Below are 27813 nucleotides of genomic sequence, written 5' to 3'. Positions count from 1 at the left end.
AACTTTTAATTTATTAGTATTGAATACATCAGATTATCAAAAGTAAACACGTAAAATTTCTACAGCGGAAAATATTAATTATGCTACAGCTGTTAATTATTAATTTGAAACACTAACTCATTTAAAAAATACAATCGCATATTTGAGAATTATAAAAAATAAAAGATTTTGATTGTTACATTGTGGCCCCATAAGAGTTTGGCAATCATGTCTATATTGCATACAAATCTTGGCACAATTTCTACCATTTTTCATGTGGGCGAGAGAGATATGAAATTATTTCGAAAACATGTCTTTGCATGAAGCTTTACACTTGATTGTCAGTCCTATTAATTCAAAATTTATAACTTGAAGCACCGGTATTCAGATTGGAATAGTAGCAGGGGGAACATGTGTATTTCACTGATACGGCATCGAGGAAAAATTTAAATACGTATTTTCGAATAAAAAAATTAATTCAATTTAAATTGACTGTCTATACGAGAATCGTCTTAGAAAATCTATTCAACTTCAACATATAACTCATTGCTTCCGACAACAGAAAATGCATAATTGAGAATGAAACCATTAAATTTCAATTAAGACAAATATTTCAAGGATAAACATAAAATTTAGGTGTAGTATCTATAACTTCATTATAGGTATATAGGAATGCTCGCATTCATGGAAAGTAATTCAGATGATATGGGACTGATGTTGAAATTCTATATTACTGGCGTATTATAACCTTAGACTGAATGATATTGCAACAAGAACAATATTATATGACAATTTTTACAAACTAACCCATTTAATCTAACTCTAAGTTAATTCAGTCCATGTCGAACTAGAAATCCTTTTCCAAATTTTATTTCTATACAAGTATGGGGGACTTCCAGGAATAAGATTGATTGTTATTGTAGAAGTGAACAGAATACACACAGGAAATCTAACAAACGGTGGAAACAAAAATCAGAGAATAAAAAACTTATTTTCGCAAATTGAATTAATGGGTTTCATTATATCAGGAATTATTAAAAAAAATCAGGGAATGTAAAATTAGATTTTTATATTCATCCCAGTAATTAAAAATAGAGCCCAAGTGTAAAATATGGCAAACCAAGTAGTCCTTAGCCTAGTGCAGTGGTTCCCAACATTTTCCGTTAAATTCCTCCCTTCTGTCATTTTAGAAATCTTTTTTCATCCCTCACTATGCAGAAATAGTAATTTAATAGTTTTTGTGATATTCAAGGACTGAGTTGAAATTACAATTTCAACAGAATGAATATTTGAATGATCAGCAAAATATAAAAATGATCAGTAAAAATACAGAATATAGAAATCATATGTCAAAATAATTAAAATGAAGAATTAGAAGCTATGGAACGTTCGAAAGTCAATATGTTGGGGGCGAATATTCATATGGCTTTTATTTTTACTGAGTCCTTTATATCAAGGTCAATATCTTTGGGAATGTCAACCATCACCCAGGTTTTCTTTTCGGAATCGTATTTCTCCATGGTTTTCCTTGAACTGAAAGAGAGATAAGAACAAAAATAAGTTACAATACTATACATAACTACAGGCTTCCAGATTTGTTAGAACTCGTGAAAAAGACTTATTTGTTATTGATTTGCCATTGCCAAACCCATATGTGGTTCTCATATGGTTGGGGTGCCCCACAATTGCGTAGAGGGGGTATGAAACTAATTGAAAATAAAACTATTTGTTAGATTTGATCCCCTTGGGCACAAGACTAGACCTTGACAAATTCTGAAAAGATGGCGTGGCTTAAAAAGTTTGAGAACCATCGGTATAAAGCATTCTGGGTAAATCATAGATTTGAGTGTTGGCTGCTTGACCAACGTGAGTACAAACCAATGGTATAGAATCTGCTGGTCATCATGCTCAGGTTGAGTTATCAGGCGAAACCTGAGTTACTGGTGTTCTTTGTTGGATTTAAATAAACAGCAGTGGGAGTCATTATTTAGGAACAAAACTTCATGGTAGGGGAATACTTAATACCACTGAGCATCAATTTGCTAATGTATGTGAACCAGCCATAAGGTATTTGTTAATCATATCAAAAGCAATATATTCTAGTATTGCTATATATTGGCCCGGCAATTTGAAACACCGTGCTAAGCTTTAAGAATACTCTGGCCTTCGCACCCCTGATTACCCTGTGAAAATTCGAAAGGTTGAATTCTGTGGGGGAAGTTTATGTGCGTGAGAAATGCTGAACTTCCGTCATTGTAGGGCAGTTATTGGCCTTGGTGTAACTCCAAATTGTATAATACAGCCCGTCGCCCAAAACGTACCAGAGTGTTTTATTACTGGAAACAAAGCACTCTATATGTGTGCGATTTGACAAGTTGAAAGGTTTAAATGTAGTTTTTTGACTCTTCATTCGCAGTAGAATAAAACTAAAAAAAATTGGGGAATTTTTATAAAGGGTAGGTATAATGTTGTGTAAAGGTAAATAATGACAGAAATAGACCTGAAAATAATAAACCATGTCTTTATTCGATGTGGAGTATGATTCAATTTCAAAAGATGTTGTGAGGAATTTTTGAGGCACATCAAGGATTTTTTGCCTTCTGGACGACCTGGCTGCGGCCGTCATGCAGGAGGGGGTTACAAATTGGATCCGCTATGTGAAACAAGCTGTATACCAGATATCCGCCAAACATCAAGAATAACTAGAAAAACATTTATAAGAGATATATTTCTGGAGTTATTGCAACCTCCATCACGAATGATCACGAGTATTTCATATCTGAGGACTAAATACTATGTAATATATTAACATAACAATACATACTTATATCCACCAACTGCATAAATGTTCCCGTTGAAAACAAAGCTTCTGGAGCGATATCGAGCCGATATCATCGGTGCAAACATGGTCCAGGAATTGGATGATGGATCGTATGTTTCAACAGTTTTCAGATCCTTCCCCATATCCCATCCACCTTGTATACAATGAGTAAAAGTGTGTCAATATCAGAACAAAGCTAAGTCATTCATTTGTAAGCCAAACATCCAAAATATCAGCTTTTGCATGTCTTCAGGAGATATATTTGGATAAATATTTTTGTGTGAATATCGGCACACAGCTAATTGATCTGAATTAAACAGGCATCAAAATTACTAATCTTTGTCTGCTTTAGAAGTAATACGTCATAAAACATGTGTATTTTTTTTTTCAATAAATTTATTGCCAAGTGCAAGCAATATTAATTTTAGCAAAAACCCAGATCAAGTTATTGCTTTTCAAGTCATATACAAGAAATATCTAAAAAACATTATATTTAAAAAAATGATTTCAACTCATATTTTTGGAATTGAATCAACTATTTGATTAAAAAGAAAATAAATCAGATGTGACTGCGGAGTTCGTAAATTAATTTGTGACTCAGATAGTTTGTTTGAATCTTGCTAAGCCTTTGTCTGAATTTTGAAAAAAACCTTCAATTTCATAAAATTCCTGTATTTTAAAAAATTCAGTAATTCCAAAATAATTTTTATCTGCGCATATGCCTAAAAATTATGTTCGAATATGTACAATCTTAATTTATGTCGAATTTTTAAAATAACGGCATACCGGTATGTCATGTTTTGTTGTGTAATAGAATAACGAAGAAAGTTGAATCTATTTCATAAGATGATTTTTTTATAAAGTCAAATTATCAGATGCCAGATAGAGTAGATGAAGTGAATTGGGTGGTATGAGTAAAACTGAGAAGTCCGATCTAAAGCTTAGAAGAAAGCTTAGTCAGGTTTTTATCATCTCATATTCATCAAGTTGGTTGACAGCATAATATGTGCCTTAGACCAGGGGTGGGTCAAATGCAGCCCACGAAGCAAAGTTGTGTGGTCTGCGGAGAAGTGACAATTTTGAATTGGCATTGGCCAACTAGGCTAGACTAAACGAAGACCGTGGAGAGTGGGAGGACGGCGCAGTCGGAGGAGGAAGCTAAAGTTGACAGCTGAGAGATAACGTAATGTAAAAATGAGAACACACACACATGAAATTCAAAATTTACACCTTCGTATTTATCATTGTGATGTTTTTACTCGTATTTGTCACAATAGGTCTACGAGAGATGAATCAAAATAGTTTTTGTAGGCTATTGCCACATTGTCATAGGCAGCAAATTTTCGAGCGTATTACAAAAAGAAAAAACGATATTAAACTGCAAATAATTTCCTAAAATCCTAATTCAATCGCGGACTCCCTGGATCTCCGCTTGAGAACCACTGATCTAGACTTGAATGAACTTGTACAACTCACCAAGCACATAAAGTCGATTCTGGAATTCAACAGCAGCAGGTGCCAGTCTTGCATTCAGCATTGGTGAAATGAATCTCCATGTTGACGTATTTAGATTGAAGCATTCAGCTTTATTGGTTTCTCTTGTTGATCCTTCTTTCCCTCCCAAACTATAAATACTTCCTGCAATTGGAAAAAAAAATTCTGGCTCCTAGAATAACGGCAGCACACAATATTGGGATTTTAAATGAAAATGTGTAATATCTGATGTAATTTCTTAAAGTTTGTTCAAAGAAATATATCAACCACCTGTTCAAAATGAAAAGGTTCATCAATAACAAAGCATTCGTTTTAAATACTAGCTTCATGAAGTAACATACATCGGTAGTTGAACATAAATAGTTCTCAACTGATGTTTGACTACAGATTTGTTTAAATACCGAAATATTTTTGCTACAAGAAATAATGGAAATAATTTTAGTTAGTTCCAAACTACAATAATTATTGACAATAAGTGTATCAAAACCACCATATTTATTTAGCTGTATACTTTATGAAGTTCAAACATAATGAAAATACAAAATTTGGTATCGGTTATGTTTCGATTTAGCGTATTTCCGTATGGTATTCGTTTTTAGGTGCAATGAGGGTCTTTAAAATTGCACACCATGTACCGGCTCTGCTTTTGTGTTAGTCGTAAAGGTTACCGTACTTAGTCTACAGTGACACATTGTATTACTGTACTACTTCGATTTGGTCTTTGTGTCCATATATTTGAGCATCACTCTCATGTTGAATGTTTAAGAGGCAGTTGTGCTTTTTGGGTGAACTCACTCCGTGGTGCACTCTGGTATTCAAGCACTGAATTTTTGTTTGAGTACCGCAGCATTTTTGGCTATTGATCTCACAAATTTTATAGGAATATTTCAAATTAAATCCTTTTTACACTTTAATATGAAATACCTAGTGGAGAAAATTTTTTTGATTGTTAGACCATATCGAGCAAAAATCGAGCTTCGCTAAGGTTGCTGAGTATATAAAACATGAGAAAAATTAATTAGATGGACGCCATGTATCCACACATGGACAATTAATATTCGTCACTTGGCAGCACTTCTTGTGTTAAATGGTTTCGACGATCTCATATCAGGCGCAAATAATATTTATCTTGAATTTCAATGATAATGGAATTAAAAAATGAAAATACTTTGCTCTTTTGCACTATACGTGATTATGTTCTGCGACGTGACTAATGTGCTAAGCATTAGGAATGGACTCGTCATCGCACCGCTGACTAGCCTGTGTGGGTTCGCAGATCCGAAGCTCATGTAGGAATAATAATATGCGAGAGGATTGCTGGACTTCTCACCATCGTAGGGTGGTTTGCAAAATTGCTGGTCGGTTACGGCTTCCTCCACCATCAAGTCCATGAATCTGGAAACAAATATGTGACTAAGTAATCCCAAACCGGAGATCAACTATTAAGCGGACAAGAGGCCATGCTTTACCATATGAATAAGCCATATTAGCGGCCTCCCTCTCCCCCAGGATAAATATGTAAATCCTATCCTAAATGTTATAATATATATAATCTTTCCAAGGGTTCTTGCAATGAAATTTAATTTTATCAAAAAAGCTACCATTCCAACATAGCCTATTGATGTTTGCCTTCTTCTATTAGACAGCAATCATTTCAAGGCGCTTCACTTTATTCAGTTTTAAACAGTCATTTGATGGGATTTTTCAACAAAAAGAAATATATCTCCATCAGCATGTTAAGTACATTTTTTAAAAATTTTTTTATTCTATTCTTAATCTTTTTTCGTCATTAAAACTTCACCGATTTGAAGACAACTGACCTTGCATGCAGATGACTGCAGGACCCTTACATTTAACATTCTTGCTCTTCATCTTTGTCCACTGGTTTCTCAGAGAATCATACTTTTCCACTGTTGTTGTGTCAGATCCACCACATCCACCAACAATCCAGATCTCACCTGATATGTAAATAGAACCTCAATTTGGATATTTTTGGATGGATTTATTTTTCAAATATGAATATATTAAGGTGGTATTGGCATAATGATAAGGGCATTGCCAACCTTTCACCGTGGTGGGATTCAAATTTTTAATACTCAACGCAGCAGTCGAAATTCATCTGCTCTATCTGGATCGAGAATTTTACGAGTTCACAGCCCATGACCATCATGTTCAATTTTAGTATGCCGAATGGTACAATATTTATTTTACAAGATGTTACATCATTATGGACAAAGGATTACAACAATATCCAGAGACCTGACAGGTTTGTAATTGTACCCGTGCTAGTTAAACAATAACACAGATATAATTGCATTCAACCCAACGTGTAATAATTTCGAAGTATGCTCACGAAGTATGAAACCAAGATGGCAGAAACCCGAACGTAGTATGCGTACCAGGTTAAGGTAAGGCCATAATTTTATTACAATTTTCTTTATTTTAGTTATATTACGAGGTCGAAGACAAGCCATGTGACTCCCATAGTATTTGTACCTGAAATTATGGCCTAACCCTATCCTGGCACACATACTACATTTCGGTGTCCGCCATCTTGGTTTGCATACTTTGGGAGTACCAAAATTTCATTGCCATATTACATTAAAATTAATCATATTGGAAATGAATTTTATTATTGGATTAGTTGGAAATAACCCTCTGTTTATTTTCAATGCTATTTGTTTACAATAGAAGCCAATAAAATACCGTTACTTTACTGCACAAAGAGTTGGGTTTATCGCTCCACTCTAATTTAAGACTTTATGATTACACAAATCGGTCAATTTACTTACAATGGAAACGTAATATGCTGACATTATGAATATTTAAAATTTGTGTTGAGAGGCAGAAAATGGTTTGAACAAATTTCACTCAAGTATTTTGCCAACCTCTGATATTACAGATACTTTATAAACAATGTATCTAAGACATGCCATGCTTTAACCCTAGTTGATTAATAAATCAAAAACTAAATTTAGTCATTGACACCAAATTATATAGATTTGGTAAGAAACCTTAAAAATGCTTTAAATTTGTGATTACTTCAGACAAAATATTGAAATATAGATTATTTATACACTGAACATATAAAGTAGTAAATATTTGAAAAAACATCAGTATTTGATAATATGAATTGAAATAAAGAATTATTCAACCAAACGTCATCGTTGAGGTTGAGGTATATGTACTACTAACCATCAACCAAAGTCATTGGTGGGTGATTGCCATGATCTTCCAACGGACTCTTCAATTTCTCCCATGTAGCATTAACATCCGCATATTTGAGTCGATAGGATGAGGTTTTTCCAACTACGACATAAATATGCTGATTCAATGCGATAGCACTTAAAACTCTTGAATTCATGTCTTTATTTATTTTCTATATAAAGAAAGAGTTTTGTGAGTTTCAGCTCATTACATGACACATATACAGAATGGGAGTTTGAGATTTCTGGGAACTCTACTGAGATCTAAGTTCGTGTTGCAAGTTATAGATCCATGGTTCAAACCTGATGACTATCACCAGGGATGTTAGTTTCGATTATTTTATTTTTGAATCAAATTAAAATGTGTAAATTCTAGTATTTTGCTATGATATGAGATAATCGTTTATTAATGCTCATTTTCGACCTCCCAAACTGGCAGCATCAGTGTTCGTATCAATGTCTTCTTTGTTCAGAGCAAAGGCGAGGATGACCCCATAAAAAAGTTATATTTTATGTTAAAATGAAGTCGAGTTTATCTTTACCAATTATTCCTTCTTCACTATAATAGGCTTATTTGGTATATTTGCAATAATGTTTGCAAAGATTTGTGACCTTCTATATGCTAAATGGTTATTCAGTGTGGTCAGTTGGTCATGTAAAGCTGATTATGCTTACCTGCATTTGCTTCCATTCATTTGACCTTGGATTGAACTGTTTGAGATGGGAAGAGGTCATGTCAAAAACGACCAATGCGTCATCTGGAATGAAGAACAAAGGCTGTGTATTAGATATGTATGAAGCCACAAAGATTACTAATCAGGTACTGAGAATTTTCATTCGGCAATTATGTTTTTTTTCATAGCCAGTACATGTATTTTGCCACAAACAATAAGGCTGTGATACATAATGTGTGGCATCACTATCCATAAACAATTAACTGATAATTGTCACTTTTATATCATACATTCTCAGTCATTGGTTTACATTTTTGCTAATAAATGTACTTTTGTCCCGTACCAATTACCGAGAAACAATGAAATATAAAATTCTTGGCCCAAGGTCTAATTTGGGCTCATAGTGAATTATAACAGAAGAACGTTGATTTGGGGTTGAGAAGTCTGGGGAAATTTAAATATGAGTCTGACTCCAAACTATGGGCCATAAAATTACTTAGGTCCTGATATCCAACTTGTGATTCACAAAATAAATAATTTATGCTCCCAGATTCAGGTTTGTAAAAAATATAGAATTGAACAAAATTTCGACTTTGAAAATGTCGACAACAGAAGCTCCGGTTTATTCAAGCCTCTCTGATTGTTGGTTGAGAATATTCCGTCAACTCAATGCTTTTGAGTTTTTGTCAAAAATTATTACTGCAATCATTGCCATCTAAATTCTGACATCAGCGAATTAAAAATTATGAATCAGACTCCCGACCAATGGATATTTGAAAATATATATCTTGCTTCGTAACACTGAGTGGATGCTACCCTGCAGGCCATACTGTAATAAAATAGGTAAGTATCTGGGGGTGATAGGTTAGTGGTTACAGTTTTGCACCTATGCATGGGAATGGGTACCTAGAACTAGGGTACGGAATGCCAAATCAGACATACAGAGTATCTATAAAGCCCGTTTAAGATTTCAATTTTGTTATGAGTCAGTTCTCAATATATCCTGACCAGGATTGTTGTTCTTTTCATCAGTAATTATTTAAATATGTTTACTTCATTTGATATATCTATGAGGACCGAAACAATATGTGGTATAAATAAATTCCCTTTATAATTTAAATGAATTTGAGACGTTGTGGACACCCTATGTTACCATATTTCCTAAAACAGTATCTCACTACATATCGAGCTTATGATAAGGTAAAAACCGAGCAATCTTGAGTTGAATTACCTTGTGAACCTGATGCAGAAGAACTGGATGCGGAGGTCTTGCTATCAAATACTGACAATGCTACAATTCGAAGAGTTTCTGGATTTGCAGCAATCAGACTCTGAATACATTTGAAAAATTAGAAATTAAAATCAATATTAGTCATGTGTGCAGTCAAATTAAAATAATACGTTGAAGGTTACATTACATTTGAAAAAAAAAATATTAAAACTGAAAATGTTTATGAGCTAGTATGTCTTTAAACACTACTGAGGATAAAAGATACTCCCAACTATGTGAACCAAAATGGCGGACACCGGAATGTAGTATGTATACCAGGTACCAGGTTAGGCCATACTTTTAATCCAATTTTCTTATTTTAGTTCTATTACGAGTTCGGGGACTAGCCATGTGACTTCCGTGGTATTTGTATCTGAAATTATGGCCTAACCCTAGCATGGTACACAGCTGAATAAAATGGGAGCGCTTGATAATATACACACAGAACTATGAGTTCCTGGGAAACACTAACTTTATAAATTGGCAAAATCTAACTCAAGGTCAATATGATCAGGAAAGCAGCTACAAGGTAGTTAATTCCACATAACTGAAGATCTTGGAAAATAAATTCGGAAATAATTTTTTTTTTGTTCAGTCAGTACAATGACAGAAACTGGTGAAAAACCAAGAGACTCACATCTTGCTCCAGTAGATTTCTGCGGAATGAAAGTGATATCTTGGTCAAATCAAATTGCTTGAAAGATTTGACAAACCCATTTGAACGTTTCTTCTTATCGAATTTTGTCCAATTCATCAAAGCCAAGCATTTTTCCTCTTCAGTTGCCTAAAATAAATAAAGGTTCTTTTTATCTTTCAAAAAAAAATCCTGAAATATTTTCAAGTTCAGGAATCTGGTTATCTGGACAACATTGAATATTATGAAAACACAAATCCAGAGATTGTGGACTAACAAATATTTCTCAAAGTAAGGAGAAAAGGCCTGTGTAAACAAACCTTTATGGGCCAAGTAAACCTGAGCTTGGCTCATCGGTCTGGCGCGAGATGGTAGAATCATGCTTTCATCGCACCTCTGATTTCTCTCTGTAGGTTTGCAAATTCGAATTCAATGCAGGGATAGTAATGTGCGAGAACATGGCTGGACTCCTTGCCGCCGTGCGGTGGTTCATGCAAACGCGGGTTAGTTACGGCTTCCTCCACCATCAAGTCCATAAAACTGAAATGAATACGTGGCTAACTGATCATATACCCGGCATCGCGGCTGGGGTGACTGAAGGAGATGCAAAGACTAATGGTTCACCAATGTTAGAGGCTTTCCTCTCCCTCAGGAAAAATATATAAATCTTAAATCCTACAGCTACCCATCAATATTAGTGTGAATATCGATCAAAGTGTGACTGAAATATTAAATGAGATAATATCCCACTAACCGTGTTTTCCTTGGCTTTGATCATTCCCACCAACTCTTTTTCATCCATTTCCTTGAATTCTTTCAGTTCTGCAATTTTTGCGAAGTTGTTGGAAGCAATTTCATCACATTTGGCTTCGAGCTGTTTCAGATCGTAAAACTTCGAGATATTTAGGGTGATGAAGTAAGATTTGGGACCCAAATGCTGTTTCAGGTATTCAGTTACGATACCACATAATTCTGAAAATTTTTATTAAAAAATAATTTTAATTACTAAAAAATACAAAATATAAGAAAAATCAGAAATATTCAGTGGTAAGTTTCAACATTATATAACCCGCTATGGCTCTAACCAGTTGACCATTGAATCCTACAAGTCGGGTGTGTGCAACCTTTAATACAGGATGGCCAGATAAAAGTAACTTGGTGAAACTGGCGGGCCTGACCTTTATTTATCATTGGCACAGGCACAAAAATGTTGGTCATTGATCTTATGACATGCCTTGTTTGCACAAGCTAGCTGTTAAGGCATTGTAAACTCATAGGCATAGATAAATTGGACTCAGGTATAGGCTTCGGAACACAAAGGGATTGGAATTACTAGCACGTATCAAATTAAATTACATTGGAAACTTGTTAACAATCAAAATTGGCATTTCATTGCAGGTCGCATAAATTTTCCTTGAAGGCCACTTTCGTACTGCTGGCCGCAGGTTACACAGTAGCTTGAAAAGCATCAAGTTGCCTGAGTAGTCTCAGCAGACAATTCAAAGAGCCTCGCACACGACAACTTGTGTGTGGTCAAAATTTAGATTTAAAGTTGGAACCTCACAAATAGTGCAAATATTTTTATAACCTGGATTTAGGAGTTGGAGTCGGAGTCAAGAATTCTGACAATCCGGATCCAATAGTTAGAACTGAAATAGTCTCATGAGTGGTTTAGAGTTTGGAATTGTGTGTAATTTTTTCTCGACTCCACGACCCTGGTTTTTATGATCAAATGTCACGCCTTGTTATAGAAAAGACTCTCCACTTTATTGGTTTCAAATAAAGAGTTTCAAGGAAAAACGAACTCACTTTTCAGTTGGAACATATGAGAAGATTGCATGTATGATGCGATATCAGATGTTTCATCAATGGGGAATTTGGAAGTATAGATATACTCGATAACTTTTTTAATAGTATCCGCACTGAAGCCCTGGATATCAACTTCTCCTGACAGAGTCTCAACAGTCTGAAAAATAATTTTGGGAGTATAAGTTGCATCATACTGTCAAGATTTGTCCCATATATCAATCGTGTACTATTTTATTGAAACCCTCTATTGCACTATCCATGTCTATGGGAACCCTGGGAGGGTTTCTATATTTCCAGGGCAGATTCGTGTGTTGTCATATTATGTTGAGTTTAAGCCCTGCTTACTCCATGGTTAGGCCAATACCACCATCTTAACCTAGTATAAGTATTTTTGGGGCAATACTGGATCCCCTGTATTTGTAATTATTATGTATTAGTAATCCTGGTCTCGCATGGTGGAAAGTCAACCCAGGATCACAACATACTACAGAACTATGGTCATTGAATGGAAATTTCAATGAACATTTGTTCGATTTTTTTTACGAGTTAGCTTTCACTTTTTATGACTTATATTTCACGGTTTTTATTGCAAACAAAGCAGTATGAGCAGTCACTAATAGCTAAGAATATATTACTTTGGGAACAACCAGAATCTTTTCAGGTTGAATTGCCCATCCTGGGTGAGGTGGTGGGCATGAGATTTGAATTGGGTTGACTAAGCCATAATGCCAACTATTATATTTGTATTCAGATATTATGAATATACTAACCTCATGTCGGAACATTAATTTGAAATAATCAGTTGCAGTAGACAAAATAATCTTATGCACTCGGAATTTTTCTGAACCAACTTTGATTGTAAAATCACAATATAGACCAGCTTTCCTGTACCTGAAATAAAAATATATTTAATTTTAGTATCATCAACAATTTTTATGAGGTTTGACTATGCTTCTACAACCATTGTGTCAACATGACTCATAGGTTGGAAAACAGTGACCTAGACCAGGGGTGTCGAACTCGCGGCCCGCGGGACGTATGCGGCCCCAGGGAACTCCCAATGCGGCCCTCGAACGCTTAACAATAATTGTAATATTTTGGAAGTTTCATTATCTACATGATATACATTTTTCAAACCTTTCAAATTGAAATTGATTATTCACACACAAAACGACAATTTACTGAAAGTAGTTTTTGAAAATCAAAATTTTATTTGTTTTCAATTTGACCCAATTATGGATACACCTCAAGCTAGAAAAAGTATATTTGAAGGAAGTTGGGAGCTTGGAGTTGCAATGTTTCTGCATTTCTCAAAATTCTGAAGCACATTGTTTAATTCAGGGGTGGCCAACCTTTCACATACCATGCGCCACGTTTTAAACATAATGTTTCAGATGCGCCGTAAATTTCTTGTATTCCCACGCCTAATGTCCGCTTCTTGTTGAAATTATATAAATTTATAATACACACACATTTATACACACATATATGTAGTTTTTACAATTTACAACTTCACATGAATAGAAATTAAGCAAGGAAGTATAATAAATAAAACTGATCAATTTTATTTAAGTACCGCCTTTATGAAACAGATTACGATTGATTACGAAACAGGGAACCATTGTGACGCCATGCTTCAGGTAAAAACTACAGCCTTCCTGAAAGTAGGTGAAAAACGCATTCTGTCTTATGAGCATTACGCAATAAAGCTGTTTTTAACAACGAAGAGAAAAAGGTACGATTAAGAAGTAAAGTTAGGCGTAATATTGTGACAACAGGCCTTTAGTATCAATATCTACTCTACTCTACCCTCGATTCTAATTGGCCTTTGCTAATCAGCTGTTTGGCCTAGCGTCGCGTGATTTTACTCCAGGCTTCTTCGAGATTAGTACTTGCGTCACAGCAAGCGATTTTACGCTTCGCTTTTGTAGACAACGGTCATTTGAAGTTTGGATGAAAAAGGTGGTATTTAGGGGTCATTTTCAGCATGTTGTGGGTTGATTTATAATAAATTTTTTAGGCTTGGGCAATTCAACTGGTTGTTCAATGGTTGTTGGGAGATATTTGGGAAGTCTGGGCAATGAAAAATCCATGTTTCAAGCTGATAAATAACGATTTTCTATTTTTCCAGAAGTTCTGAACTTTTTACTTCAGTAGGGAAAAAATAGTAAATTTTACTAATTTTTGCTAAAAGTCTAGAATGAATGTCATAAAGTCCGTCCAAAAGCTAACGTCGATAATCGCCTGTTGTTTCTAATTCCAACAAGCCGTAAGTGGGCGACGTGGAGTAAGGAGAATAGTTTTTAGGTACAATCAAAAGTCACCATGTAAATCGCAAAAAAAACGGCTTGGCGTGGAGAAGCCAAGTGCAATTAACAATTTTGGCATGAAAATGGTTAAAGATGCAATGCGCCACCTCTAATCATGCAATGCGCCACGTTTGGCGCATGCGCCATAGGTTGGCCACCCCTGGTTTAATTTGTCACATTTCCATCAGTTCAGTGAACGAATACAATATAAGTAGACATTATCAGAATAAATTCAGCAGTCAATATGACAAATTCAAAGATGAACTCCGAATAGAAAATTGTTATGTGTTCGTATAATATTATAATTATACAACTACCTAGTTACTAAAAATCAATATCAACCATAACTCAAGTGCCCGATGCCACCTAATGGATAGAAATTTCGCAAAATGTGGCGGGAAATGTCTGGTCCAAAAAGTCAGTCATTTGTTTGTTTACTGATCTATACATGAAATGATAAACGTAATATTTTGGCATTACTGAAATTAATCGAACATTCTCAACGATCCAGATTAACCGATGATCATGTGACCTCGTTAATTGAGTTGGTACTGTAAAATCATTTAAGCCTGATATTTGTAAGCTGGTGGCACAAAAGAGATGCCAAACGTCAGGACATATGTAATGAAAAAACATTGAGTTTATTCTGTAGTATTTTTGTAAATTTTAGGTCTATATATTTAGATTAAGGCATTTTTAGTGTATGTTTTATTCTTTCCTTATCAATACTTTGTTCAAAAATGTTTTGGATAGTTGTACATAAAAACTTATGATTTTTTGTAATAAATACAGTAAATTGGAATAACAGTGAGATACAGAAAAATTAATATGTAAATGGCATTTGAAATTTAAGAAAATAATAAAACTTCATTCAGCTGTTTTAATGCATCACAATATATGTCACAAACTATACCTATCTAAAATATGCTTCAAGTATACATTATAAAAATATATCAAAAACTGTCTGCGGCCCTTTGCACAATTCCCAAAATGCAATGCGGCCCCCGAAAACCCACAAGTTTGACACCCCTGACCTAGACTGATATCCAGACAAACAAACCATGAACTGCAATATCAAATATTACAGAATTAGGAATATTCTCTATATTTTACATTCGAACATGTTTCTTTGGAATAGTAAATCACGCATCTCCGCCATCCTCACTGTCAAGTCTAATATGGGATAGGATTCATTTATTTATGCCGGGGGAGAGGAAAGCCACTAAGGTAGGCTTAATCATATGACGAATCATGGCCTCTCGTCCGGTTACTAGTCCATGCAGGATATGGGATTAGTTAGTTATTTTGTTTTCGGAAGCATGTACTTGATGGCGGAGTAAGCGGTAAGCGACCAAGGTTATGTGAACCACCCCATGGCGTAATATAACCTGGCAAAGCTGCAACTGGTAACTAATTTCCATACATCAGTATTATAGAAAAGAAAAAGAATAAAGATTAACTTAAAGCAAGATCAGGAGTTCTTACCTCTAGGCAATGATACAGGCAACCACAATAATTAATTTACTGGGCAATGCCCAGTCATGAAAGTTCCAATCTTTTTTTAAATCAGTAGTCATATTTTCTAATATCAGTGGACGCTTGTGAGGGCTTTCTTTAGGGCAAAAGGCATGGATACGGGACAAATAGGAAATACGATTTCACATATTTCAATGTACCGTATCCAACAACATGGGTTGTCGAAAAGTAGTTGTTTTCAAGTCTAGGACAAATTTTTTTTTTCCAAACAGTTTACAATATTCATTTTTTTTTCGAGCATAATACCACCACATCTTGCAAAACCCGTCCACAAAATGATTTGATTTCTGTATGAGGGATATTTTTCAGTTGAAAATTTGTCTACGTGTATGTTATTACCGGTACATCAGTATCTTTTTAAGGCAGTAGTTTTATGTTTTCATGGTCAAACATTAACATATAATTAATAGCATATAATAATTAGCAACATGTCTGCATCCAACCCCAACCTGGAATAAACTCCACAGGAATATTATCCAATTCATTATCTCGAAGACCACAGGTATACTTATACAAAAAGGTTTTCAGAGACTATAATTTAACAATTTTTCTCAAGAATAGTGTTCCCCTTTTTAACAATATTTTCTGGCTACACAGTCTCTATAAACTGTACCATTCAATAGTTAATATTTGGTAAACTATACTAAACAACTTTCTTATGGCATTTTTCGCTGAAATAGTTTCTAGAGATGGCAAATTATATTATATACAGCCAAGGTGATTTTAACATGGGAACACTGAATTTTTATTTGCCATATTATAAGTACCTAAGTTGCCTTATCAGCTTAGTCAATAGTAAGTTCTTACACATCAGCAAATGCTTCCTTGTTGCCTTATTCAGAAAGAAAAACAGTTTACAATATTAATTTTTTTTTCGAGCATAATACCACCACGTGTCTTTCAAAACTCGTCCACAAAATGATTTGATTTCTGTATGAGGGATTGTATATTTTTCATTTGAAATTTTTTCTGCGTGTATGTTATTACCAGTACATCAGTATTATTTTAAGGCAATAGTTTTATGTTTTCATGGTCAAAATCTAACTTGTATTCATAATTAGCAACATGTCTGCAACCAACCAGACCTGGAATAAATTCCACAGGAATAATATCCAATTCAATATCTCAAAGACCACAGGTATACTTATACAAAACTTTCCGAGACTATAATTTAACAAATTTTTCTTAAGAATAGTGCTCCCTTTTAACAATATTTTCTGACTGCACAGTTTCCATAAACTGTACCATAAAGTTATTATTTGGTAAACTACACTAAACAAAGTTCCTTATGGTATTTTTCTTAGGAATAGTCTCTGTATAAAGTACAGTATATATACAGACAATGTGGTTTAAACATGGGAACACTGAATTTTTGTTTGTTGTATTATAAATATGTTGACTTATCAGCTTAGTAAATAGTGAACTCTTACAGCGACTGCTACTATGCAGCCTTATACAAAAAGAGATTTTCAGGTCAGAGACCGTTCATCAAACATAAACAGTCTTCAGTAATTTCAGGACTCGAAATAGTGTTTCTTCATAAATAGCTAGACTACTCCATCCAAATAAACTGTGAAAGTCAATGGTTTATTTAGAAATAGGAATCGAAAAATTTCAAAATTTCAGCTACGGTAAATATTACCTAGAGAAGGCAAAGCAATGAAAGTATACTTACAATTAAGGTGATTCAAAACATGAGGACACTGATATTTTGTTTGCGGTATTATGAGTATATTTTATGGTCTATTAATTAAGTTCACGGCAGTCACTGGAATACCAAGAGTTACTGAACCTATATGATTGTATCAGTGAAATTATAAGATGACTTGTATTCATATTAAGCTAACTTCTAGGTGGACTTTGCCCAGTGATTCAACTCAAGTTCAGACTCAAACATGACTTGAGACTCGGATGGCCCACAACTTTACTTGTCTATTCAAAAATCAGGGACTAAGTATTAAAATTAAACAAAAACTATTAAATTCATGAAACCTATCCTGATAATAGTGTTCCCAATTTCAATAACTAGATGTGCTGGCAATTCAAATTGAAGGTACTATTCAATATGTATAATTTCTGAGTTATATCTACCATAATCGTTTATAGAAAAAAAGATATATACAATTATGATAATAACAAAAATAGGAACACTGAATTTTTTCCACTTGAATACAATATTCACTTTATCTGTCTTCACATTATTTTTAAAAATCCTCCTAAACATAGATAAACCTGATCTTAAACCAAAACAATTTCGAACTGGATAATACTAAACTTGAATCAATGGCTTAGTGGTTAGCGCATGGGTCCTAAACTATCTTTAAATCACAAACTAAAAATATTGAGTTGAAATCAGTCCTGGGAAGGCTGGACCATTTGTCAGAGACTCAAAGTGACCTGAGTCAGCGACTCATATGCAACTGACTGTTGGTGAGACTTAGCTCAGTGATTAAGTTGATGTCGAACTTGAAGTTGAACCAAAACTCAGTTAGCCATGGCTCAACTTTGGGTACTCCCGTAGGGCAGTGGTCGGCAACCACCGCGGCGGCCCATCGCGGTCCGCGGAAAGGTTACTGCCGGTCCGCAGAGGGGTGACACAAAAACGGACAAGGCTGTAATAAAACTTCTACAATCTAACCACAAACCCTACGACTAAAAAACAGCACCCAACAGTAAACCAAACAAAACCAAAACCAGGGGACGGCAAACTGCGGACCAAAGGCGACCCGCGAGCTAATTTGTTGCGGCCCTTAAACGACCCGACATTTAAAAAATAAAACAATTTGAAAGTAATCTCAGCTAACAAAGTAATTTTTTTTATTTTCGATACCAAAAGACATTGGAATTTTATTGGACTACATTCATTTCATCGAACAATTTAAAATTTCACCCAGGTTTGATGGTTTATAAAAATGGCCTGATATGTAGAAATTTTGGTATAATTGACATATTTTGTGATGATTCCTGACACAAAGTGTTTGATTGTGTGGTACAGTTATTTCATATAGAATTGACGCACTGGATTTAAGTTAATAAAGTTTGAATGTTTGCAGTGCTGTAGGACATTTCTTCACCACCCATTTAACGATTTATTACCAGAATTTTAAGAGATGATAGAGGCCGCTATTCCGACGTGGAAAAATGTCCAGTAGTGTCACGTCCTGTAGTGTCACATACAATATGCACATTATTGACATGGATTTATAGTGTTACATTAAGTAACTTGAGCAACACATAGAGGGGTAGTTCAGCTACTGCAACAGAAAATATTATGGGCTCCTACTGTACCATCGCAAAAATTTACAGCACAACACAACATACTGTTAGTGCATGGTGGATTTGCCGTCCTTTAGTGTCACGCTATATTTCACTATATTTTTTTTATCTACTAAGTAAGTCTTGGGTGTAACTTTTGTGCAATTTTTTACATATTCAATAAAGCAACTGATTGGACAATGAAACAAAACATGCAGCTGAAAATGTGAAAATATATTACATCCAACAACATGCAAAATTTCTGGAATTGTCCTGTAGTGTCACTTGGAATAGCCCGTATATTTGGCCCACAAGAACATGAAGTTGAACATGAACATGACTTCATAAACCATTGCCATGCCAGTATGCCGCAATAATGCTGGGTCGGTTGTTTCCCCTCCGTCTGTATGCGAGTGTCTTTCATCAGTCCGAATAAGATCTCCACAACAAAATGATACAGGCATTGTTAATTTTTCCGAAATCTTATTAATGTGAGGCCTGGTTTTCAATATTGATAACTACAAAAAGGAAATATTGAAGTAGGCTGGATGTAAGAAACACGTAACGTGTGTCAATGTCGACCATATCTCGAATATGGGAACAATGGCCATCAAACAAATACAGAGATAGCATCACCATCGTTTTTAGTATATTGTCAACATAAATTATCTAGTGCGTATAATTTATTGCATAGGCTTAGTTCGTTTCTATAAAGGTGGTCCGCCAAAAGTTTGGTCAGGCTTTACCGATCCGTCACTTGAAAAAGGTTGCCGACCACTGCCGTTTGGTGTGTATCAGATTGGGGTTAGGCCATAATTTTATACCGATTTTCAGTCCCTTAATTAACACAACTTGATAATAAGCAGGAGAACATGTCTGCATCCAACCCCAACCTGTAATAAATACCACAGGAATATTATCCAATTCAATATCTCGAAGACCGCATGTATACTTATATAAAACCGTTTTTAGAGACTATAATTTTTCTCAAGAATAGTGTTTCCCCTTTTAACAATATTTTCTGACTACACAATCTCTATAAACTTTACTATTCAATAGTTATTATTTGGTAAACTACACTAAACAAAGTTTCTTATGGTATTTTTCATTAGAATAGTTTCTGTAAAAAGCAAAGTATATTACATGCAGGCAAGGTAATTTAAACATGGGAACACTGAATTTTTATTGGCCCTCTATAAGTACCATAGGTTGCCTTATCAGCTTAGTCAATAGTAAGCTCTTACACATAAGCGACTTCTTCTTTGTGGCCTTATTCAAAAAGAAATTTCCAGGCCAGAGACCATTCATCAATAATAAACAGTTCTCAGTAATTTAAGAAATCAAAATAGTGTTCCTTCAAAAATAGCTAGACTACTTCAATTCATTCAATTATACTGTGCCAGCCACAGTTATTCTACAAAAAAACAAATGGAAACAAAAATACCTGAAATTAGTGTTCACCAAGACTCTTAGAGGTGGCAGAGTATTATGAGTATGCTTCATTGTTTATTAGTTAAGTTCATGGCAGTCACTGGAATGCCCAGTGTTACTGAAAATATATGTAACTGTATGGTGAAATTATAAGATGACTTGTATCCATACTGAGCTAACTGCCAGGTAGATATGGCCCAGTGATACGACTCGAGTTCAGACTCAAACCTGACTTGAGAGCATGGATAGCCCACAAATCTAATTGATTTGTAACTCAGGGTAAGGAGACTTCAATCAATTAATAAAATAGAAAATTAAAAATCAGGGACTAAGTATTGAAAGTATACAGAAATTTCCCAAATTTATGAAACCTATCCTGATAATAGTGTACCCAATTTCAATAACTAGATGTTCTGGCTACACAATTCAAATTGAAGGTGCCGTTAAATATTTATTTGTTACAAAGCAAATTTTAGTAACACCCTTAGTCCCAACCAGAATATTTATTGCATAATTGTGTTATTGTAAACTCAATAGTCATTTTTTCCAATTTTTTGAGTGAGCCATCTATCAAACATTTGCAAATATACAGACTTTGTTTGTCACTAAATTAAATATATAATTGGTTGTTAATTATTCCACTCAAACTCGAATCAGGGTCCAGGGCTTAGCAAACTCGAATAGGTTTCATCACAGACTTTCATCACATTGACCTGATGGGCATTTGAAATCCATGAATGTTTTATTCCTTTAAAAAATAGAAGCTTTTTACATATTACTGGATGCTCCCTTACAGCCTTATTCAGAGTGAGATTGTGAGAAAAACTTATGAAAAGGATGCTGTACTATTATACCATTTAAATAGCTCTTCTCTCTTTTGATGTAGGAGATGATTTACATTTTACATATTTATCCGGGGTGAGAAAAGGCGATGAGACGGTTTAATCATGCTGTGAATCCCGGCCTTCGTCCGGTTACCAATCCGTATTGAGTGTGGGATTTGTTAGCCAGGTATTTGTTTTCAGATACATGGACCTCGTGCCTACGGCAGCGAGAAGTCCACCAATCCTCTCACCCTGCAGGATAATCAGAGATGCAGTATTACTAACGCTTAGCACTGCCACACCACTACAGCCTTATTGAGAGGGACATACTGAGAACAACTTATAAAAAAAGCATTAAATATGTATGCCATCTTGTCGAATTCCCTCTACTTGACATAAATATGACAACCCTACCTTGAAACTTGCAGTTTACTTGAGCGTTGACCTAATTTTAAGATTAGTGACCAAGTATAAACAAAACCTGAAAATAGTGTTCCCTTATAAATGACTAGATATTCCTTTTATATATTCTAGTTAGACAGTACTATCCAATTAATCCAATCTTTAATTTGTATGGTATATTCACCAAAATGATTTCTAGAATAGGCTATACACTTTTATTTGATACGATAACATATGGGAACACTGCATTGTTCCGCATAAAAACAATCTTCACTATGACTTTATCTCAGCTTTGCCACTAAATTAGTTTTTAGTTTTCAAAAGAAATTGTTTTAAAAGTAAAGTCATACACTTTCAACCAGAAATAAAGGAGACTAACCGATCTCTGAGCAAAGTTACAGGCAATCACTGAAGTGCTAAGATCTACTGAGACTTCAACGTATCATAGCTTGGATTTTTTACATATATGACGCTCATCCACCTTTGCAACACACCCTATAGGCCTATAAGCAGCCACTAATTTCTAACAGTCAGTACCTACTTTTTTTTACGAGTAAAATGTACAAAATAGCAGCTTTAATAAGTTTTGTTAGAGATGACAATTCTGACTAGTCATTCCCCATTAATTCCCAGATATGCAGAAATAGGAATGGAACTAAAGCAGACCTGACCCTGATACTAATATGTCAATATACGAATAGTATGATTTTTTAAATTCCTTTCTTGAAATAGTTTTTATTTCAAGATTCAAAATGGACCTAAATAAATCTCATCTCAAATTGAGTCCATTTTAAAAAACAATAAAAATAGAAAATTCATATTTATCCAGAAGGAGCGAAGAAAGTTGATAAGAGGCCAAACCATATCATGTGCCATGGCCTGTTCCCTAGATACCAAACCATGTCAGGTATGGAAATAGTTAACCAGTTAATAGTTATTCATTCTATATGGATATAAATTTTGTGTAATATTAAATCTATCACTTTTCAAAACACTCTCAAATATATCAATACTTGATTGCAGGCAGAATGTAGAGTGATTGACAAAACAGAAACGAACCCAGAACTTTTCTGTTCAGTTTCGCTCCTAATTAATTTCATGTTTGATATTAAGATCAAATGATGAGCAAATTTTTCATTATTCAAATAAACTTGAGAACAAAGTGACAGAAGCAGAACCTAGGTTTGGCTGAATTATGAACAAAGTTGGAGACATAAGAGCTCAACACTTTGCACACAAAATTAAACACGCACCATTAATGACTTTGTGCAACGTTTACAGATTCATTAATTATAGTGGACGGTTACACATGGTAAGATTGCCCTACCGCATACCTGACTGGCTCACTTAGCTGCTGACCAATTTTACCTCGCTGCTGTGTATGTCTACTCGTTTGTTGAGTAATCTGAATTTGAAACAAAAACCCTACCAACGGCAAGTGATTGCCATATGACTGAGCTGTCTTCTTTGTTACCCTAGTTCTGAATATGGAATGAAACCATGATCTTCCTAACAACATAGGATATGATTTACAAATTCATTCCGGAGGAGAGGAAAGTCGATAAGACGACTTAATCATACAGCAAACCACACCATCTCGTTTGGTTACCAGTCCATGCCGAGTATGGAATTATAATTAGCCAGTCATTTGTTTTTAGGCGCATGGCCTTGATGGTGGAGGAAACCGTAACTGACCAGGGGTTTCGTGAACCACCCTGCGGATAGTAGTTTGGGTCTAACAAGTAACAACAAGCAGTACTAATCAAAACGCAATTCACCACTATAACGTTACTTTTTAGACACAGTTATAGATAGCTCTTTGCATTTTAGTTATCATTTTAGTCACACGTAAGTTCCAAAATATGCCAATAGATCGGTCTTTTCTACTTCTAAGCCAGCGAGTGTGCATAAACTTCTTCTAATAGAATAAAGCTATACTAATATGTGTCTCTGAAATAAGGCATTGCAACAGATGCGTCCGATCAGGCCTTGCTTGTCTCGACAATATCTAAATCAATCGACACATGCGACAGCCGCATCGCTGGAAACTCTTGAATGCCACAGTAATTTTTTTTTCTATACTGTAAAGTGTATCATTTGTTTTCCGAAGAATCCAATGGTATTGTTTTTAAATTACTCTTCTTTCAAACTTATTAGGTAGTGTCATCTTGAAAATTTGTGCTGGTATGGAGGCTAGCACTCACTGTTATAATTGATGTCTCTTTATATTGCAGGGGCTATTCTTGGAATCGGAAAACTGTGTAGCACTGATATTAGACAGGCCATAGTACTGTAGTCGTGGCGACTCAAATGTGACTCAAAAGTGAAAAATGCTTCTTGGTAAATGTGAATAAACAAACAAAAACGGAGAAAAACAGTAACAGTGGTCAGCAGACAGAGATAGGTAGGGTAGTGCGGTATGGTAACGTGAAAGTGCCTAACTTCGGACAGTTTCAAACTTCGGAAAAAAAATTTAAACAGCCATATCTCCGATAAAAAGCGTGGTATTTTTCCAGTTTTAATTTTTATGGCTAGCACTGTTATTCTCGACCTTTTTATTTTGCATATTTATTTTTATAATTAAACGGAATTTTTGCCAAAAAATGACAACCCGCTATTCAGCGGCACAGAGCGGCAATTCTACTGAAGCTATCTTTGTCAAAATACCGTCATCCTGTAACGGGCGATAACAATGTATATAATTTATCACAGTGATCGCAAGATGTCGTACGAGATTTAAATAAAACATAAAACTCTGAATTGTAAATTTATTAAGATTTCACACTGTGTCAAAAGTTATGTCAACCTCACATAGTAAATCATTTTTCGCTCACTTCCGAGACGATGGCGCAACTGCGTCACGAAAATGAATTTCGACTCCAAATCGGCAATTTCCAATTAAGATAAGACACGTTCCAGTGTAATATTTTTGTATTTGATTCAGTCCATGTGTGAACATTTGCCAAAATCACATTTATCGATACATATCTTACGTAATCAATGTCGTCAAAATTTGAAAATAAAAAACTGGAGAAATGCTAACGTTCTTATGGCACTGTATACTGACTAAAATAACTATTCTACGCTTTAAATTCAAAATCGTCAGTTATTGAATCAGGGTTGGCCAATATCGAGTAGTTCACTATTTCGAATACATTCGAAATTATTTTTTTCGAATATGAAATTTCGAATACTTCGAAAATAAAATCCACTAATTGAAGCTTATCTAAATGTATGTAGGAATTTCCATACAATAAGCAATGGAATAACTGCTATCTAAAGTTATAACCTAGCCAAATTACCAGGCATTTCATATTTGCAGATTTTTGCAGTATATATTATATATACCATGAGTCATGTTAACAGAATTAAATTAATACGGCAATAGTGGTATCGATGATGGATTTGAATATTTGCGCAACACAAAATCATCCTAGTAAAACGCCCATACTTTTAAATACCAACCATTATCCGAATTATTTGTCAAAAAGCGGGATAAAGTATGAGGTATTTTTCCGACTTGTGACCATTTTTTCGTGAGTACAAAAATAGGAATCAAAAATTAATTATATTCGGGAACTTTAACACACATTTTAAGTCCGCAGAATGCCGTTGTATGTTTGAGTAATAATACTTTTATTATTTCATAAATATGAAAATAGGAATCAAAAACTATTTATAAACGGGTAGTTTACCACACATTGTAAGTCCACAGATCGCCGTTGTATTTTGTAAATACGAAAATAGGAATCAAAAATTAATATTAATCGCGAGTTTGCGATTGTCCACAGATTGCCGTGATATTGTGCCGAATATAATTAGTTTTTGATTCTTATTTTCGTACTCACGAAAAATTGTCACAAGTCGGAAGAAGAATTTATACTTTATCCCGCTCTTGGGAACTAATTTGGATAATGGTTGCCATTGGTTTGTGTTTAGAATGATGGACTTTTTACTAGGATGATTTTGTGCTGCGCAAAATATCCGAATCCATGACCGATACCACTACTTAAAATGCCTTACCGTGTTAATTTAATTCTATTATCATAACTCAAATGTTGGTAAATCGGGCAGTTTACCACACATTTTAAGGCCACAGATCGCCGTTGCATTTTAGAATTATAATAGTTTTATTATTTTGTAAATACGAATCCGAAATTAATTATAATTGCGCAGTTTACCACGTATTTCATGTCCACAAATACACAAATAAAAATAGGAATCAATATTTAATAATATCGGTCAGTTTACCATACATTTTATGTCCACAGATTGTCGATACAACCATGAGTTACGTTGAACAGAATTAAATTAATACGGCATGACATTTTAAATGCTGTTACCAGTCATAGATTGGATTATTTTGCGCAACAAAAAATCATCCTGGTAAAGGATATATACTTATAACTATCGTTATCAGAATTATTTGCCAGAAATTATTTTCTAATAAATCGACTTGTTTTTCCAACTTGTGACAATTTATTGGATATCGTGACGGTTATAAATACCGTATTTCCCGGCTAATAAGTCCACATGGCAAATAGGACGATGTCTATTTTTAGCACTCAAAAAAGGGGTTTTTCCATATAGGCCTCCAATAAGACGGGCAGAAAAATTGTGTCCCTGTTGTTCAGTAATGCTGTTATGCACTAATAATTTTATATGTTTAGAACCAGATCATGTTAGTTTGGTAGAATCATACTCACAGAATTAACTATTTTTAACAAATGAGTGGTAAATTTAAGTCGTAAAGCGGCAATCATTTTAGACAACCTATTAATCCGAATGTCGAAATAATTTTGGAATGTGATAAGTATTACACTGTACGTCCATGGGTTATTTCACAGCTGTGTTTTCCTATCCCTGTCGTGTTCTGCTGAATCGGCAAAACGAAAGGGTCACAAATCACTTTATCTCGGTGGCCGTGTTTCGATAACCAGCCTGCGATTAAATATCATGATTGGCAGACCCTAAGACCCAAATATAAGGTTACACAAATCATGCTTGAGAAGACTCGTGCGAATAATAAGCAGGCCACATAGAAATAAAATAAACATACTTTCTCAATTTTTCGACGTAATGGAAATGAATTTGTAAATTAAAAGCCACGTACACGAATGTCGGCAATGTCCACCCACGCAAACGTGCAAATGTGTCGCAACACTATGAGACGTACGGTCGCACAGAATATAAACAATCAAAGTGCCGATTCTATTTCATTGTCATTACAATACAGGAGACAGCGTAAAAAGTCGTTTGAAGATTCCCGTTAAAACGAAACACCACGTTTACGGCGAAAAGTGGCTACTATTCGTAATTATTCGAAAATCAGCCGAAAAGGTATTCGAATACTTTGATATTCGAATACATTCGAATATTCGATTCGTTTTGGACAACCCTGTATTGAATACAGCCACGTAAAGAATTTAATTATTTTCAACCAAAATCACGGGGCCTATCTCTATGTTAATTAAAAAGATTAAATTTAAGATTAAACTTTACAATTGGGTTCGCCGTGTGTTTGATGAAAAATTAATTACTTAAAGATAACAGCGTAACATCAACAAAGCTATCCATCAAGAATATTAATATGCTAATGACTTACAAGCCGGTTAAAATGTTTCATTGTAAATCAAAACAGTTTGCATTAGATTAATTTGCAGTGACTGTTAAGTACCGCATCAATGTTTTACAGAGCAATGTTAAGTACCGTATCAATGTTTTTCCGAGCAATTTTGGCACTGTTTGGACGATAAATGGTCGAGTTATTGATGAAAATATCGTAATTTTGTCCGAAGATAGGCACTTTTACGGTGTATGTTGCTGACTGTACTGGTAAGCTAACAGATAGATATAAAAAACAACTTACTCATTAAATTCAGCAAAACAATCTTTAAAATATGTATTTTCCTGAGAATCACTCATGTTTCCCTTTGTTTTCCTCGATTAACTCCAAACAGACTTGCCAAATTGACCCGATAAACTAGTTTTTCTATCTCAAAACGATAGGTATGGTAAGCAGAACTCTCAGCTTTGAACGGTCACTGGAGTTGTGACTGGAGGTACTTTCCCGAACCGGACAATACTTTCAGAGAATATGTGTCCGAATAATCTAGCTATGGGTAAGTAACAATTCTTGCGAAACATGAACATATGTAAACACTAACAA

At 34.7% G+C, this 27813-nt stretch overlaps 1 protein-coding gene across 2 annotated transcripts; it reads right to left on the bottom strand.

Annotated features, from left to right (window-relative positions):
- LOC120340814 (kelch-like protein 24a) lies at positions 1 to 27813 on the bottom strand. Of its 2 annotated transcripts, none has more exons than XM_078117508.1 (12): positions 27514 to 27806; positions 12658 to 12778; positions 11888 to 12044; positions 10833 to 11050; positions 10082 to 10228; positions 9406 to 9505; positions 8176 to 8258; positions 7490 to 7673; positions 6115 to 6252; positions 4277 to 4438; positions 2804 to 2954; positions 1 to 1512 (listed from the first exon to the last, which is right to left on the bottom strand). In XM_078117508.1, exons 1-12 carry the CDS (start codon positions 27567 to 27569, stop codon positions 1398 to 1400), a joined length of 1632 nt encoding a protein of 543 aa, XP_077973634.1. In that variant the 5' UTR covers positions 27570 to 27806; the 3' UTR covers positions 1 to 1397. The 2 variants fall into 2 exon arrangements, with proteins under 2 accessions (XP_077973634.1, XP_077973633.1); XM_078117507.1 differs by lacking the exon at positions 1 to 1512 and adding an exon at positions 1608 to 2405 and having other exon boundaries at positions 27514 to 27813.

Source organism: Styela clava, chromosome 10 (assembly GCF_964204865.1).
Source record: "Styela clava chromosome 10, kaStyClav1.hap1.2, whole genome shotgun sequence".
NCBI lineage: Eukaryota > Metazoa > Chordata > Ascidiacea > Stolidobranchia > Styelidae > Styela > Styela clava.
Note: the sequence above shows the minus strand (reverse complement) of the source record. Positions and strands in the feature narration are given on the sequence as shown.

What these genes read in the sequence shown, in the direction of transcription:
- LOC120340814 (XM_078117507.1), bottom strand. Translation starts at nt 27,569, where the DNA reads ATGAGTGATTCTCAGGAAAATACATATTTTAAAGATTGTTTTGCTGAA. An exon ending in ATGAATGGAAGCAAATGCAG is followed by an intron (nt 7,674 to 8,175) that starts GTAAGCATAATC and finishes TTCTTTATATAG; the next exon opens with AAAATAAATAAAGACATGAA. An exon ending in GAATCGACTTTATGTGCTTG is followed by an intron (nt 2,955 to 4,276) that starts GTGAGTTGTACA and finishes ATTGTATACAAG; the next exon opens with GTGGATGGGATATGGGGAAG.